Source organism: Nansenia antarctica (genome assembly GCF_963989245.1).
Source record: "Nansenia antarctica genome assembly, chromosome: 17".
NCBI lineage: Eukaryota > Metazoa > Chordata > Actinopteri > Argentiniformes > Microstomatidae > Nansenia > Nansenia antarctica.
Genome location: NC_137687.1, coordinates 14,484,424 through 14,500,171, shown reverse-complemented (window position 1 = coordinate 14,500,171; position 15,748 = coordinate 14,484,424). Strand labels below are relative to the sequence as shown.

At 45.4% G+C, this 15,748-nt stretch overlaps 1 protein-coding gene across 1 annotated transcript; it reads left to right on the top strand.

The window, feature by feature from the left end:
• Positions 1-1,987: 1,987 nt before the first annotated feature.
• Positions 1,988-14,648, top strand: LOC308172672 (alanine aminotransferase 2-like). Its single transcript, XM_080547601.1, has 12 exons — positions 1,988-2,066; positions 2,391-2,577; positions 8,081-8,170; positions 8,366-8,474; positions 8,605-8,738; positions 9,336-9,579; positions 10,078-10,157; positions 10,525-10,661; positions 10,999-11,173; positions 12,801-12,956; positions 13,712-13,824; positions 13,955-14,648. The coding sequence occupies exons 2-12, from the start codon at positions 2,440-2,442 to the stop codon at positions 14,043-14,045; spliced, it is 1,467 nt and encodes a 488-aa protein (XP_080403727.1). The 5' UTR covers positions 1,988-2,066; positions 2,391-2,439; the 3' UTR covers positions 14,046-14,648.
• Positions 14,649-15,748: the final 1,100 nt, after the last annotated feature.

Here is a 15,748-nt window from a genome sequence, read left to right as displayed (position 1 = left end):
TATTTACTCTGACACAGTAACATAGATTTTGATTCTGACACTTCTACAGCCACCCCACAGGTGTTAGCTTTCATTTGATAACAAGATCATTATGAAGGCCCTTGTGATTGTGGAGATATTCTATATTCACTGTGGGCATGTCATTTCGAGCAGAAAACCAGAAAAATGAGGTGGATAAGAAGAGGTTAAAGGACATGTAGGGAAAAAAGGTGACAGAATAACACCTTCAAGAGGAAAGCACATGCAGTCACCATGGATGGATTCCAAATCCACAGTCAAACTGAACAAAGAAGAAGTTGTCCATATTGATTCGCAGCTCTTGTTTCAGAGACTAGTGATTGCTGGGACACAGGCAGACAAGTTAGCTGAAGCCTTCAAGTATGAACTCTGCGGTTATCCACCTGCGCTCTTTGAAACGAAAACAGTGTTTCTCCCAGCGAACAAACCCCAAATTGCAAAAGCAATACTATTGATATTCAGTGTCTTAAGACATCTCAAGATGTTCTGTGTCTTCAAGACACAGAAAATATGGCTCTTATGCTCCATGTCTTAAGTGAGTGCATGAGTGCATGTCTTCAGGTTAGGTCTTAAGACGACTTAAGACATCTTGACAGACACATTTTTTGTTAATTAAGACATCTTAAGACATCTCAAGACAAGGTGATGGCTGGGTATGTATGGAACGCAGTCCTTCATGATGATGTGCCAGAAAGAGACATCCTGTACGTTTTAGATGTCCACCGACTACCTAGGGAGATAGGAAAGACATGGATTTCTGTCAAACGATGCCACCAGAGGAATGGGGCTGGAGGATCCAAGACTCATGCCTCATTCCCATCCATTCCGACCAGGACCCTGATACTTATTGGAGCTGCAAGTCAGGTTGTGGCACGATGCGCTGCAAATGCCGTCATCAAGGACTTGATTGCTCCATAGCCTGTTCAGAATGCAGAGGTGTGTGCACAAATATGTTGGCACAACATTTGGATGAGGACATCTGGAGTGAAGGTTCCATGTACTACAGTAAAGGCATATTTCAAGCTTGGTTTTAATAGGTTTATATGGTTTATTTCTCATTTAAGGGTTTAATCTGTATATGATATGCAACATGGTTTTCATGGAAAAACATTAACATTTCTGTATGTTCAGAAATGGCAATGATAATAAATGTGTTATGAACTAATTTGATTGACTTTGTTTGAATAAAATACAAATATAATTTTGGGTTAAGGGTGGCCGTTTTCTCAAAATGAGTTTTTTCTCATTCTCTGAGCCAGATATCTCCACTTCAGTAGCACTTACATACACCAAACTTTCCAGTTGTATCTCTATCTATATTCCGAGGTCTGCTAATATATAATTCCGAGGTTTGTTAATATATCATTCATAGCCTGATTTATGTAACATTTACTCCTAAAAACATGGCGTTTTCAGCATTTTCAGATTTATGGAGTGATAAAAAGAGATTCCCTCTTTTAGAGGACCTTGACTCTAATATGTCAACAAGATGAAACTTTATCCAATGTTCAGATTTCTGATCTTGAATGTTATGCAAATTAGCACATATTTAAACATAATATTTCAGAAAACTAAAAAATAGTAGTCTTAATGTAAGTGATTAACTGGGGAAGTTTCATGGTGATATCTATTAGTTAATTTGTTATCCTATTAACTGGCCGTGTCGAAAAAGAAATAAAAGTATTTATTATATAATAAATTTAAACGTTTATTATAAATATAAAAGTTTATTATGCAATAATTATTTATTATATTATATATAATATATATAATAATTATAGGGTGTTCTTTCAACCTATAATTACAAAGGTATTACAAATGTATAGACTTAAATTAGATAGATGAAAATAGCATGTTCAGAAGCAAAGACACACACTTCTTTCTGTGACGATTTCCCCCAAATTTTCGACCCCTGAATGTAGTTCAGCCATATGACACTGGGCTGTGGGGGGAGTTTGAAAGTTGGCTAACAGCTTCTGGTGAGAAAGCCAGGGAGAGCAGCAAGCTCCGGGCAGTGTATCACACAGAGGTCTGGGGGAGAAGGACTGGTGAGGGTTTTGCTTAAAAACATATCATGATATTGATGATCATTATTTTGCATTGCTGTGTAACACAGTTTATAGGAGTCAAAGCGACCGAGGAGATGAGACAACATTTACCATGCTGGATTCTTGCTTACATGACATGTGCACAGATCATATGTTCTGAGCATGGTAACTTATATTCAGACATGGTTGTATTGTATAACAATACAATACGTCATACAGACGACCTCAGATCGGTGTGATCACCCGGGCTGGTTCACTGTAGCTGGATATGATCATGCTGTCTACGTCCAGACTTCTAACCCTCCCCCTCCTGCTGTCTCGTAGGTTTCACACGTTATTTCGTGGACGATCTGAGGCTGAAGACGGTCTGAACATGACGGAGAACGGGTTCTGTCCCCGCGGGAAGGTTCTGACTCCAGACACGATGAACCCCAACGTGAAGCGGGTGGAATACGCCGTGCGCGGGCCGATCGTGCAGCGGGCGTTGCAGATTGAAAAGGAGCTCAAAGAAGTAAGTTAACCCTAACCCTGTTTCTGTCACTGCACACAGACGACTACTGTTGTTGACAGTGGTACACTGTTCTCATGGTACACACTGTCAGCTTTACATGTTCTCTAAAATACTCATTAGATTACCACTCCTTCCAGATTCACGTTTGCATTACAGTTGCGTGCATGCATGGGGACATGGGTGTTTAGTGGACACAGGCTAATTGTAGATCACCGTTATGTTCTCTTGTGAGGGCCAGTGAGGATGACAGAGACTTGAGAGATGAAAAAGAGTGTCAATGTATGGTTTTACTGGATGTTAATGGCCCATATGTAGCCATCATGTCTCATGGACACTGGAGAGTGAGATTAGAGAGTAGAAGAGATGGTACTCAGTCACCCATCCCAGAGTTTGGAGCAGAGTTCCTCATTCCACAAGGCTACAGGTCAGTCCACTGGCTGACACTTCACCTGCTAAATGTGTGAACACAAACCAGACAGAGAGAGCTTTACCACGGAGGTAAACTGTTGGTGTTGGTTAAGGTGATTAGGGTCAGATTAGGGTCCATTCCCTTTGGAAAGGAGACCACAAAAGAGTGAACAAAGCAGTGACCATTGTGGAGGTTGTGATGTCATTGTGGAGGTTGTGATGTCATTGTGGAGGTTGTGAAGTCATTGTGGAGGTTGTGAAGTCATTGTGGAGGTTGCGATGTCATTGTGGAGGTTGTGATGTCATTGTGGAGGTTGTGATGTCATTGTGGAGGTTGTGATGTCATTGTGGAGGTTGCGATGTCATTGTGGAGGTTGTGATGTCATTGTGGAGGTTGTGATGTCTTTGTGGAGGTTGCGATGTTATTGTGGAGGTTGTGATGTCATTGTGGAGGTTGTGATGTCATTGTGGAGGTTGTGATGTCATTGTGGAGGTTGCGATGTCATTGTGGAGGTTGTGATGTCATTGTGCAGGTTGTGATGTCTTTGTGGAGGTTGCGATGTTATTGTGGAGGTTGTGATGTCATTGTGGAGGTTGTGATGTCATTGTGGAGGTTGCGATGTCATTGTGGAGGTTGTGATGTCATTGTGGAGGTTGCGATGTCAGTGTGGAGGTTGTGATGTCATTGTGGAGGTTGTGATGTCATCCTTGGACTGTGCTGAAACTAATGCCCAGTCTCTAAAGAAACAGACCCCCGTTATAGAAGAAGTATCTCTGAAGCCACTGCTTGCCTAAGGGATTTGCACTAATGGAGTCACATACCAGTACAGAGACGAATGGAGTCACATACCGGTACAGAGAGGAGTGGAGCCATGTCATGTGCCTGAGGTGGCAGTAGGAACCGGACTAGAGTGGATAGATTCAGTGTAGACATTTAATAGCTTACAGCCTTACACACAGTCCCTCCCTCCTTCCCTCCCGCCCTACCATGCGTTAGTTGTGCAGTGCACCCTGTCTCAGTCACAACTGAATCCTGCAGAGCCCCTTTGTGACATATCCCCTTCCCAGACTCCACCAGAGTATTCCAGTCTCTCTCTTTCTCTCTCTCTCTCTCTCTCTCTCTCTCTCTCTCTCTCTCTCTCTCTCTCTGTCTCTCTCTCTCTCTCTCTGTCTTTCTCTCTCTCTCTCTCTCTCTCTCTCTCTCTCTCTCTCTCTCTGTGTCTCTCTCTCTCTCTCTGTGTCTCTCTCTCTCTCTGTGTGTCTCTCTCTCTGTCTGTCTGTCTCTCTCTCTCTGTCTCTCTCTCTCTGTCTTTCTCTCTCTCTCTCTCTCTCTGTGTCTCTCTCTCTCTGTCTCTCTCTCTCTCTGTCTGTCTCTCTCTCTGTCTCTCTCTCTGACAATAAATCATGCGCAATTTAAGACAATGTTTACGTTTTTAGAGGGTTCAAAGTATGGACAAATAAAGTTCTAATAATGTGGAGCATTATATATATAACTTTCTTTGTATATATATATATATACATATACTCTGTGAACATGATATATATAGCTATATACTGTATATGTTGCAACAACACTCAAAGGTTGTAATGACGGGTGTGGGAGGTGCTGATGTCAGTTCAGCTGAGAGGCAGCATGACATGTCCGACACTTACGACTCAGCAGATCAGACTGGATACAGGCCAGGCTCACACACACCCACACCTCTGGGATCAGCTTTCTAAGACTGTGTGATGCTCATTTATTTATTAATTTGTCTATTGTCACTATTTTAAAAGAAACTCAGTGATATTATTGGACAATTATCTTAGGAGAGAGCTCTGTTTGTTTGGCTTGGTTAGGGTCTTTTCATAAGTTACTGTATGGGCAGTTCTGTGTAAAGGTGAACATGTGAAATTCATCAGCGCATATCAAATTGGGTGTTAAATGAAAGCTAAAAGTCTATATTTTGGGGAGTATATTTTTGTTTAAGTAAATATTCTTCCTAATTCCATCATAAGATAAGATAAGATAAGCAAAAGCTTTGACTTCTGCGTCTAAGAAAATATCTACCAGAAAATGTCTTTAAAGGTGTTTATAAAGTCATCAAACCTGGTTTGGCAAAATGGTTTGGCTTTTGTAAGAATCATTGCCTGGTCTCTGGGTAATTTTGTTACCAAATACCCACATAAGTGCAAGATAAGATCTCTGCCTCATGAGGAGCGAGGATGATGAAAGTAATTTAATGTTTTTACTGATATAGATTTAGTTAATTAATTAATAAGTGATTAAAACAGCTGGTCTCTCTGGTCCAGACCAGTCTGATGAAGCTGGTCTCTCTGGTCCAGACCAGTCTGATGAAGCTGGTGTCTCTGGTCCAGACCAGTGTCATCAGTGCCTGGTGCTGAACCGAGGACGAGGTGAGGTCACACAGTGAACAACAGACTCTTTGTAAGACCCAAACAAGGGCCTGGAACGTGAGAGCTGTGTACCCTTCCCCGGGACTTCAGAAACACAGACATAGTCTATAACCTACATAAAAACACCCACAACAAATGCACATATTGACATGCTAGAAGTATATATCATTTATGCTCAGCTAAGAGTTGGTTGTCCTGTGTATTTCCGTTCTTTTACCCAATCAGAAAAGCTTCACTGCTTTTTTTGTCATTGTTTATTACTGCGTTTCTCTCCATAGCAGTCTGACCTGGTAAGCTAGGAAAGGACACTTGAATAGGAAAGGACAATTGAATAGGAAAGGACACTTGAATAGGAAAGGACAATTGAATAGGAAAGGACACTTGAATAGGAAAGGACACTTGAATAAGGGATTTGGCAGATATTGGGTTCTTTATATAACCTTTTCCATGTTAAAGGCTAGTCTCATGGAGAAGAAAGACCTGTTCCAAGACGGCAGTTTTCTTCTTGACTGAAAGTGTTTTATTGTAGTTGTCACAGAAATGTCAGGCTGATAAGTGACATTTAATAACACTAATAGCGTTACACAGGTCAGTGTGGCCTGGGGGTGAAAGTCACAGTGGCTGAATCAGAACGTCTATCCCACTGGGGCTGAATGAAGCATGGAGCACAACTGTCATGTGGGCTGATTTAATCGTGGCAGTAACAGGTCATTACCAACACACGCAGAGGCACCAGACCAGACACCACCTACCATGAAGATTAAATGAAAAACACTAAACTCACTAAACAAATAACAAATAACTATGGAAAATCTTTAGAATAGGCTGTAGAAAAAACGTTTTCATCGTTTCTGATGTTACATAACTTAACAAAAGTATTCAAGGAACTCAACCGTTTATATGCTACCATTAGCATAACAGTGGACAACTTCACACGGCATCATTCGTTTTGAGTACACCCCTCACCAAAACACTGATGTGTCTGTCCCTTTCCTGTCCTTTACACCGGCCCGAATAGCCCTACCCCACCACTGTGTTCTCTACCCCCCATATCCCCTGTGCCAGGCTGACTCTATGCCAGCCTGGGTCTATACAGGTCCACTGGACCACAGGGCACCAGGCTGCCAACGAGAGGGGAGGCCAGGGGGAGATTTGCTGTGTGTGATGGTGAATGAACAAACACATCTCATTCAGTTTGAGAATAGTATACATCAATTCAAGAGAGGAGAGGCAACCTCTAGTCATATGTATGTGTCCTCTGTCTCTGTGAGTCCTAGCTAAGTGTTTTGGGTTATGTTGAACGCGTGTTATTCTAGGGTTATTACGGTAAATGGTTTTGGGGTCTCTGGATTGAGGTTGTTAGACCAGCACTGTTCTCTTGTGTGTTTGTGGAGTGAGATCCTCTCTGTCCCTGCCTGAGCACACTGCTGCCCCAGTACAAACACACACACACCAGGGTCACCCTCGACCTCTTCCATTTTGATTGGTGGATACTAGTGACGCCCCCTGATATTGACCAATGGGAGACAGGAGGGAAGGTCTCCTGTCAGTTAAGTTTTCAGGAAAGGAAAAAAAAACGGATGGCATGTCTAGCCTCGGAGATGAGAGTTGTCACACAGCCTAGGGGGCTGCACACGGCATTCTCAGAGCACCCTGCCATGTGCACCATCTACACGCTTTGTACTGGTGACAGTATGTAGATTCTACTTGTTCCACAGCTACTAGAGAATAAAAACATACGCTGTCAACTACAGTATGTGCTACTGCACTGTGCTAAATCCAAGTTGGGTCTCTTTATGTACAAGGCCGAATGTTTACAGCTGCAGAATGTTTAGATCTGCAGAATGTTTGGAGCTGCAGAAGCAAATTGTTTCCATTTCTAAGCTGTCACAGCTGTGTCACAGCTTAGAATGATACTATGGTCACGAGATAGATAACCTCACAAGAGAGAAAACGGTGACTGTCACGAACAAGACAGACAGCACGTGAGGGAGAAAGGCAAAAAAAGAGATGAATTGGCACAAGAGCTGGATTGTTGTCTGGCTCTCCCTTATCTGTTATCTGACCTCCTCCTGGTGTCAGGGACGGTTATCTGACCTCCTATTGGTCAGGGATGACTATCCTCCTGGTTCTACAGTCCAGTATTTGAATGAGCATACATTCTTAACCAATAAGGTGCACCGTAGAAATGTAATGTTTTTTTTTAATAATGTTGAACTTTGAACTTTGTTTAACTAGAGTCAACGTAACATTTACATTTACATTGTTGTCATTTAGCAGACGCCTTATTCCAAAGCGACTTACAATCGATACATTTGACTAAGCAAGTGAATCATCAATCCACCAGTCGTAGCAGGAAGAGTAATCTAGCTCAGGCCAGGAGCCACTGGCAGTCGTCGTGATAGAAGGAAAAACCTTCTTCTATCACCATCTTCTAAACCTAGACTTTTTTTTAAATATATATTTATTTATTTATTTATTATATAGACACTGGAGAAACAGAGAAACAGTACAAGGGGGGCAATAGAAGTTTTAGGGGACAGAGTAAAGGGGAAAAACGGGTGTCTTCAGGAGACGCAGTGCTGGGGGGCAGTAGGTGTCTCAGGAGGAGCAGTTACGGTGTAACGAAACGAAACCAACTAGAATTTCCAGATTCATTTCATTCATACCTGACATGTCTGTTTTCCGCCGTCTGCAGGGAGTTAAGAAGCCTTTCATAGAGGTCATCAAGGCCAACATCGGCGACGCCCATGCCATGGGCCAGCGACCAATCACATTTCTCAGACAGGTGGGTTCATTCATCTCTCAAAGCTGTGGTGACTTTGTTAGTGTTCCATTATTATACACATGGCTAAAACCTTTCTATGTGTGTCCTCCTGTGTCTCTATGTGTCCTCCTGTGTTTCTATGTGTCCTCCTGTGTTTCTATGTGTCCTCCTGTGTCTCTATGTGTCCTCCTGTGTTTCTATGTGTCCTCCTGGCAGGTTCTGGCACTGTGCTCCTACCCAGAACTCCTAGAGGACAACAAGTTTCCAGAGGACGCTAAGAACAGAGCACAGCGCATCCTTCAGGCCTGTGGAGGCGGCAGCTTAGGTGAATGATCTCTCTGCTCACTGTGTGTGTGTGTGTGTGTGTGTGTGTGTGTGTGTGTGTGTGTGTGTGTGTTGATCTTTCAAATGTGATAATCCATCCATCAACTCGTGATTTATTTGTATATTTCCAGGGGCGTACAGTGCAAGTCAGGGCATCGAGGTTGTACGCCAGGACGTGGCTCGCTACATTGAGAAGCGGGACGGCGGAATCCCTTCTAACCCCGACAACATCTACCTCTCCACCGGGGCGAGTGACGCCATCGTGGTAAGAAGGATGTCGATGACGAAAAGTTGAGAAACCTATCTCGGTGTTCCCACGGGTCCTTGAAATCCTTGATAGTTTGTGAACTTTAGAGAAAAAAAATCAAGGCCTTAAAGGTTTGTGAAAATAGACATGGGCCATTGAAAGTGCTTGAATTCCCCTTTCTCTCTCTCTCTCTCTCTCTCTCTCTCTCTCTCTCAAAAAAAATATATATTAAAAAATGTTTTACTTAGCTCGTCAACTAGTAAATAAGTCTCTGTATTGCTTAACTTTACACATATTTCACAATATATTGTTCTGCCATCTAGTGTTCAAGCCTTTACATTCAAGCCTCTCTTTTTAATTGTTGTCTGTGAGCGGATAGTTCCTATTATATAAATTCTCATCTAGATCTGTCTCAAACTATGCCGTGTTGGGTCCTTGAATTTGAGGGAATTGAGTCTTGAAAGTCCTTGATAGCTGTTTGATGTGATGTTTCAGAAGGTGTGGGAACCCTGCTGTCTGTTTCTGTCCTCCCAATGCCAAATGGGATCTCCCTTCCTCCTCTCACCCACTCCTCTCACCCCCTCCTCTCCCCTACTCCCCTCCTCTCTCCTGTAGACAATGCTGAAGTTGTTGGTGTCTGGCGAGGGGAGAACGCGTACGGGGGTGATGATCTCCATCCCTCAGTATCCTCTCTACTCCGCTGCTCTGGCTGAGCTGGCGGCGGTGCAGATCAGCTACTTCCTGGACGAGGACAAGTGCTGGAGCCTGGACGTCAGCGAGCTGCGCCGCGCCGTGAAGGCGGCCAGGGAGCACTGCGTCCCCCGAGCCCTCTGCATCATCAACCCTGGAAACCCCACAGGTACCTAACCTACCTAACCCTAACCTACCTAACCCTAACCCTAACCTACCTAACCCTAACCTACCTAACCCTAACCCTAACACTAACGATGGATGAGTAGGGGTGGATGAGGAGGGGTGGAGGAGGAGGGGTGGAGGAGGAGGGGTGGAGGGGTGGATGAGGAGGGCTGGAGGAGGAGGGGTGGATGAGGAGGGGTGGATGAAGAGGGGTGGAGGAGGAGGGGTGGAGGAGGAGGGGTGGAGGAGAAGGGGTGGAGGAGGGGTGGAGGAGGAGGGGTGGAGGAGATCGGAGATGTAGCTGGGGGCTTGGCCATGCATGACCAATTATGCGACAATGTTCAAATTTAGACTCTGAATCAACTATTTGATGTATTTAGAATGACCTTCAATGCAACCCTATCTTTGCAATATTGTTGTATTGTAGTTTTATGTGGTGAATCTTTTTTTTGCCAATACCTATCCTATTGAGAAGACTCTTGTACTCTGTACCCTTTGATAGGCCAGGTCCAGGACAGGCAGTGCATTGAAGATGTGATCCGATTCGCTCACGAGGAGCACCTGTTCCTCATGGCTGATGAGGTAACTCAGTACAGTCCCTCTTGTAACTCTCATGTGTTCCTCACTCGCTGTTCAATGTGTATTCATCCCTCCTCCCTCCTCCCTCTCCCTCCTCCCTCCTCCCTCCTCCCTCTCCCTCCTCCCTCCTCCCTCTCCCTCCTCCCTCCTCCCTCTCCCTCCTCCCTGCTCCCTCTCCCTCCTCCCTCCCTCCTCCCCCTCCCTCCTCCCTCTCCCTCCTCCCTCTCCCTCCTCCCTCTCCCTCCTCCCTCTCCCTCCTCCCTCCTCCCTCTCCCTCCTCCCTCTCCCTCCTCCCTCCTCCCTCCCTCCCTCCTCCCTTCTCCCTCCTCCCTCCCTCCCTCCTCCCTCCCCCCTCCTCTGTGTGTGTCAGGTGTACCAGGATAACGTGTATGCGGAGGGCTGTCAGTTCCACTCCTTTAAGAAGGTTCTGTTTGAGATGGGCCCAGAGTTCTCCAGCAGCGTGGAGCTGGCCTCCTTCCACTCCACCTCCAAATGTTACATGGGAGAGTAAGTCTGTGGCTACATGCAGTTGCACACACACACACACACACACACACACACACGCGCACACACACATACACACACACACACACACGCGCGCGCACACACACACACACACACACACACACACACACACATACATTCTCACAAAAGATATGCTAAAACCATAATGATTACTTATAATAAGTCTGTGGCTACATGCAGTTGCACACACACACACACACACACACATACATTCTCACAAAAGACATGCTGAAACCATAATGATGATTTTTTAAATATATTTTTTAAGTATGATCATACTGATGATGTAACAGTTTCTTTCCTGCTAACCGCCTGGCAGATGTGGGTTCCGGGGCGGGTACATGGAGGTGGTCAACCTGGACCCTGATGTGAAGGTCCAGCTCACTAAGCTGGTGTCAGTGCGGCTGTGTCCCCCAGTCCCTGGCCAGGCTCTCCTGGACCTGGTGGTCAACCCCCCCCAGCCCCACGAGCCCTCCCACGCCACCTTCATCAAGGTCAGAACCCTCGCTGTCACTCTGTCACACACTGTCACTCACTGTCACACACTGTCACTCTGTCACACGCTGTCACACTCTGTCACTCACTGTCACACACTGTCACTCTGTCACACGCTGTCACACTCTGTCACTCACTGTCACTCACTGTCACACACTGTCACACACTGTCACTCTGTCACTCACTGTCACTCACTGTCACACACTGTCACACACTGTCACTCTGTCACTCACTGTCACTCACTGTCACACACTGTCACACACTGTCACTCTGTCACTCACTGTCACTCACTGTCACACACTGTCACACGCTGTCACACTCTGTCACTCACTGTTACTCACTGTCAATCTGTCACTCACTGTCACTCACTGTCACACTGTCACACGCTGTCACTCACTGTCACACACTGTCACACACTGTCACTCACTGTCACACACTGTCACACTCTGTCACACGCTGTCACTCACTGTCACACTCTGTCACTCACTGTCACACTCTGTCACTCACTGTCACTCACTGTCACACGCTGTCACACTCTGTCACACTCTGTCACACTCTGTCACATGCTGTCACACTCTGTCATACGCTGTCAGACGCTGTCACACGCTGTCACTCACTGTCACACTCTATCACTCACTGTCACACTGTCACACACTGACACACACTGTCACACACTGTCACATACTGTCACTCACTGTCACTCACTGTCACTCACTGTCACTCACTGTCACTCACTGTCACTCACTGTCACTCACTGTCATATGCTGTCACACGCTGTCACTCGCTGTCACTCACTGTCACACGCTGTCACTCACTGTCACACGCTGTCACTCACTGTCACTCACTGTCACACACTGTCACTCACTGTCACTCACTGTCACACACTGTCACACACTGTCACACTCTGTCACACACTGTCACACACTGTCACACTCTGTCACTCTGTCACACGCTGTCACTCTGTCACACGCTGTCACTCTGTCACACGCTGTCACACACTGTCACACACTGTCACACTCTGTCACACACTGTCACACACTGTCACACACTGTCACACTCTGTCACTCTGTCACACGCTGTCACACACTGTCACACGCTGTCACACACTGTCACTCACTGTCACTCACTGTCACTCACTGTCACACACTGTCACTCACTGTCACTCACTGTCACACACTGTCACACTCTGTCACTCTGTCACACGCTGTCACACACTGTCACTCACTGTCACTCACTGTCACTCACTGTCACACACTGTCACTCACTGTCACACACTGTCACACGCTGTCACTCTAACCCACCTAACCCTAACCCACTCACTGTCACTCACTGTCACTCACTGTCACACACTGTCACACTGTCACACACTGTCACACACTGTCACACTGTCACACTCTGTCACTCTGTCACTCACTGTCACTCTGTCACACACTATCACACACTGTCACTCACTGTCACTCACTGTCACACACTGTCACACACTGTCACTCGCTGTCACACACTGTCACTGAGTGTGATGGATAGAATGACAGTTGTCTTCCAAATCAAAGATACCAGTATTTCTGGATGAAGGGTTAGGGTTATACATACAGCTGGATCAACCTGCCCTCCTCTCCCCTCCTGCAGGAGCGCAGCGCCGTGCTGGCTGACCTGGCAGAGAAGGCCCGGCTGACAGAGCAGATCCTCAACACGGTCCCTGGGATCTCCTGTAACCCGGTCCAGGGAGCCATGTACACCTTCCCCCGCATCTCCCTGCCAGAGGCAGCCATCGCCGCCGCCAAGGTCTCCCTCCGCCCTCCTCCCTCCTCCCTTCCTCTCGCTCTGCCTCTTTGTGAATCTCTGCCTCTTTGTGTATGTCTCCTTTTCTTCTGACTTGGTTTTTGTCTATTCGTAAACAAATAAAAGATGTGCCCTAACATACAGTATATATTAAGTATATGTTGCCATAGTTACTTTCTTGATTAAAAGAAAATATGGTCAGATAAAAGACAAGGCCTTTCCAATCGAAATAACATGATGTGACTTGGTCCAACGCAGCAGCGTGTTGTGATGAATGAATGGCCCTAACCCTAACCCTAACCCTCCTCTGTCTGTCTGTCTGTCTGTGTGGCTCCAACCCTAACCCTCCTCTGTCTGCTGTGGCCCTAACCCTCCTCTGTCTGTCTGTCTGTCTGTCTGTGGCCTTAACCCTAACCCTCCTCTGTCTGCTGTGGCGCTAACCCTAACCCTCCTCTGTCTGTCTGTCTGTGGCCCTAACCCTAACCCTCCTCTGTCTGTCTGTGTAGGAGAGACCCTAACCCTAACCCTCCTCTGTCTGTCTGTCTGTGTAGGAGAGACCCTAACCCTAACCCTCCTCTGTCTGTCTGTCTGTGTAGGAGAGGTCCTAACCCTAACCCTCCTCTGTCTGTCTGTCTGTCTGTGGCCCTAACCCTCCTCTGTCTGTCTGTCTGTCTGTGGCCCTAACCCTAACCCTCCTCTGTCTGTCTGTCTGTGGCCCTAACCCTAACCCTCCTCTGTCTGTCTGTCTGTCTGTGCAGGAGAAGGGCCAGGCCCCAGACATGTTCTACTGCATGCAGCTGCTGGAGGAGACGGGCATCTGCCTGGTCCCAGGGAGCGGGTTTGGACAGAGGGACGGAACCTTCCACTTCAGGTTAGCCTCGCCTGCTGCTTACATACAACCTCACAACCGTTATTCCAGAGATAGAGTACATGCTAAGATAACTCCTCTCTCTCTCTCTCTCTCTCTCTCTCTCTCTCTCTCTCTCTCTCTCTTTCTCTAGAATGACCATCTTGCCTTCTATCGAAAAGCTGAAGGTGGTGTTGGAGAAGATCAGGGAGTTCCATCAACGTTTTACAGAGCAGTATTCCTAACCCCCCTCTCCTCCATCCTCCCCTTCCTAGTGTACTTGGTCTGTTTCCCACACAGGACACTAGCTGCCCTGCGAAGCTGTGAACATGTTATGTTATCCACTCTGACTGTGTGCCAGTATCTCATGAAGTGCCTTTTTATGACTGGAACAGAACAGCCCCCCCACAACACCACACCTCCTGTATGGGTTTCTCAGTGTCCCAGAGTTCATTGCAACAAGGGTTTCAACAAAATGCACCTTTTTACCTTGGTACTTAGCTTGTTTTTAGCCAAATTCGTAGTTCGTCTGTAATTATCTGTGTTATCTTCAAGTCATGTTCATGCCAGTTCAGGATTTAGCTAACTGTTCTGACAAGGTTTCAAATGTTTGAATAACCCTAATAGTTTTGCAGTTCATACATCAACTCTATGGTCCAAAATGGGGAGTAAATTGTTTGCATAGATGTAGACCAACAGAGGGTGTACAATAGATGTTGCATTGAGAAAAGAGCACTGGGAGAACAGGTGTTTGTAATGTTGGTGATGAACACTCAGAATGTAGACATTTGTAATAACTAATGTTGATTTTATTGTCTGTGAAAATATAAATAAAAGTTCAATTTATACATGAAGTCTTTTATTGAGTTTTCTGCAGACATGGAAGAGAAAAAGAACCACCCGCACCCACAGCCCCATATTCATTCATTCATTCAAACCTTTATTTAAACTCGTAAGTTACTGAGGTTGCCCTCATTTACAGCAGCAACGAGTGAACAGAAGAGAACCAACAATACAAGTCATAAACAGAATAGAAATCAACCCAAAATATAAAACAAACAAAAAACATTACTAAGAAATGTACAACATAATTTAAAAACAGTTACAAGAAGTGACACAGAGGGGAAAAACCAAGTTCTTAAAATCATTGAGTGATGGGAGAGTGACCAGTTTCAGAGAATTCTGAATAGAGTTCCAACTATTAGCAGCATCATAAGCGTAGGCTGTCCTACCCAGCTTAGTAGACATTTGAGGGACCGTACAAACCAACCACTTGCTGGAGCGTGTTTGATAGGAAGAAACATTCCAGTCCAACAGGGAAGTGATATAGGGGGGGAGTTTGCCTGAAATCGATACCAGTGATAATCTCGGCGGGCTGCGAGAGATGTCCAGCCAACCTTATCATATAAGACACAGTGGTGAGTGTTATATTTGTCTTGAGTGATGAATCTGAGTGCAGAGTGGTATACCGAATCCAGAGCCTTTAAGGTAGTGACAGCCGCGTGACGATAGATCACGTCTCCATAGTCCAGTACAGACATAAAAACAGATTCAATTACTCTCTTTCTACAGCTCGGCGGGAAGTTACTGCGATTTCTGTAGAGAAAGCCAATCTTCTGATGTAGTTTGGAGGACAAGATATCAACATGATGTTTAAAAGTAAATTTTTCATCAATCCATAAACCAAGGTACTTATACTTCTTGACTCGCTCTAGTATGGAGCCATTTGATAAGGAAATTTGGAAGCTATTAACATCAATATTTCTAGACTTAGTAAAAAACATGACTTTTGTTTTGCTAGCATTTAAAACCAATTTAAGTTCTTTAAATGCCCTTTGAAGATTATCAAAAGCTAGTTGCAATTTCAGATTAGCTGACTCAAGAGAATCCGCAGTACAATAGATTATCGTATCATCCGCGTAAAGGTGAGCCTTACATGAGTCGTCCA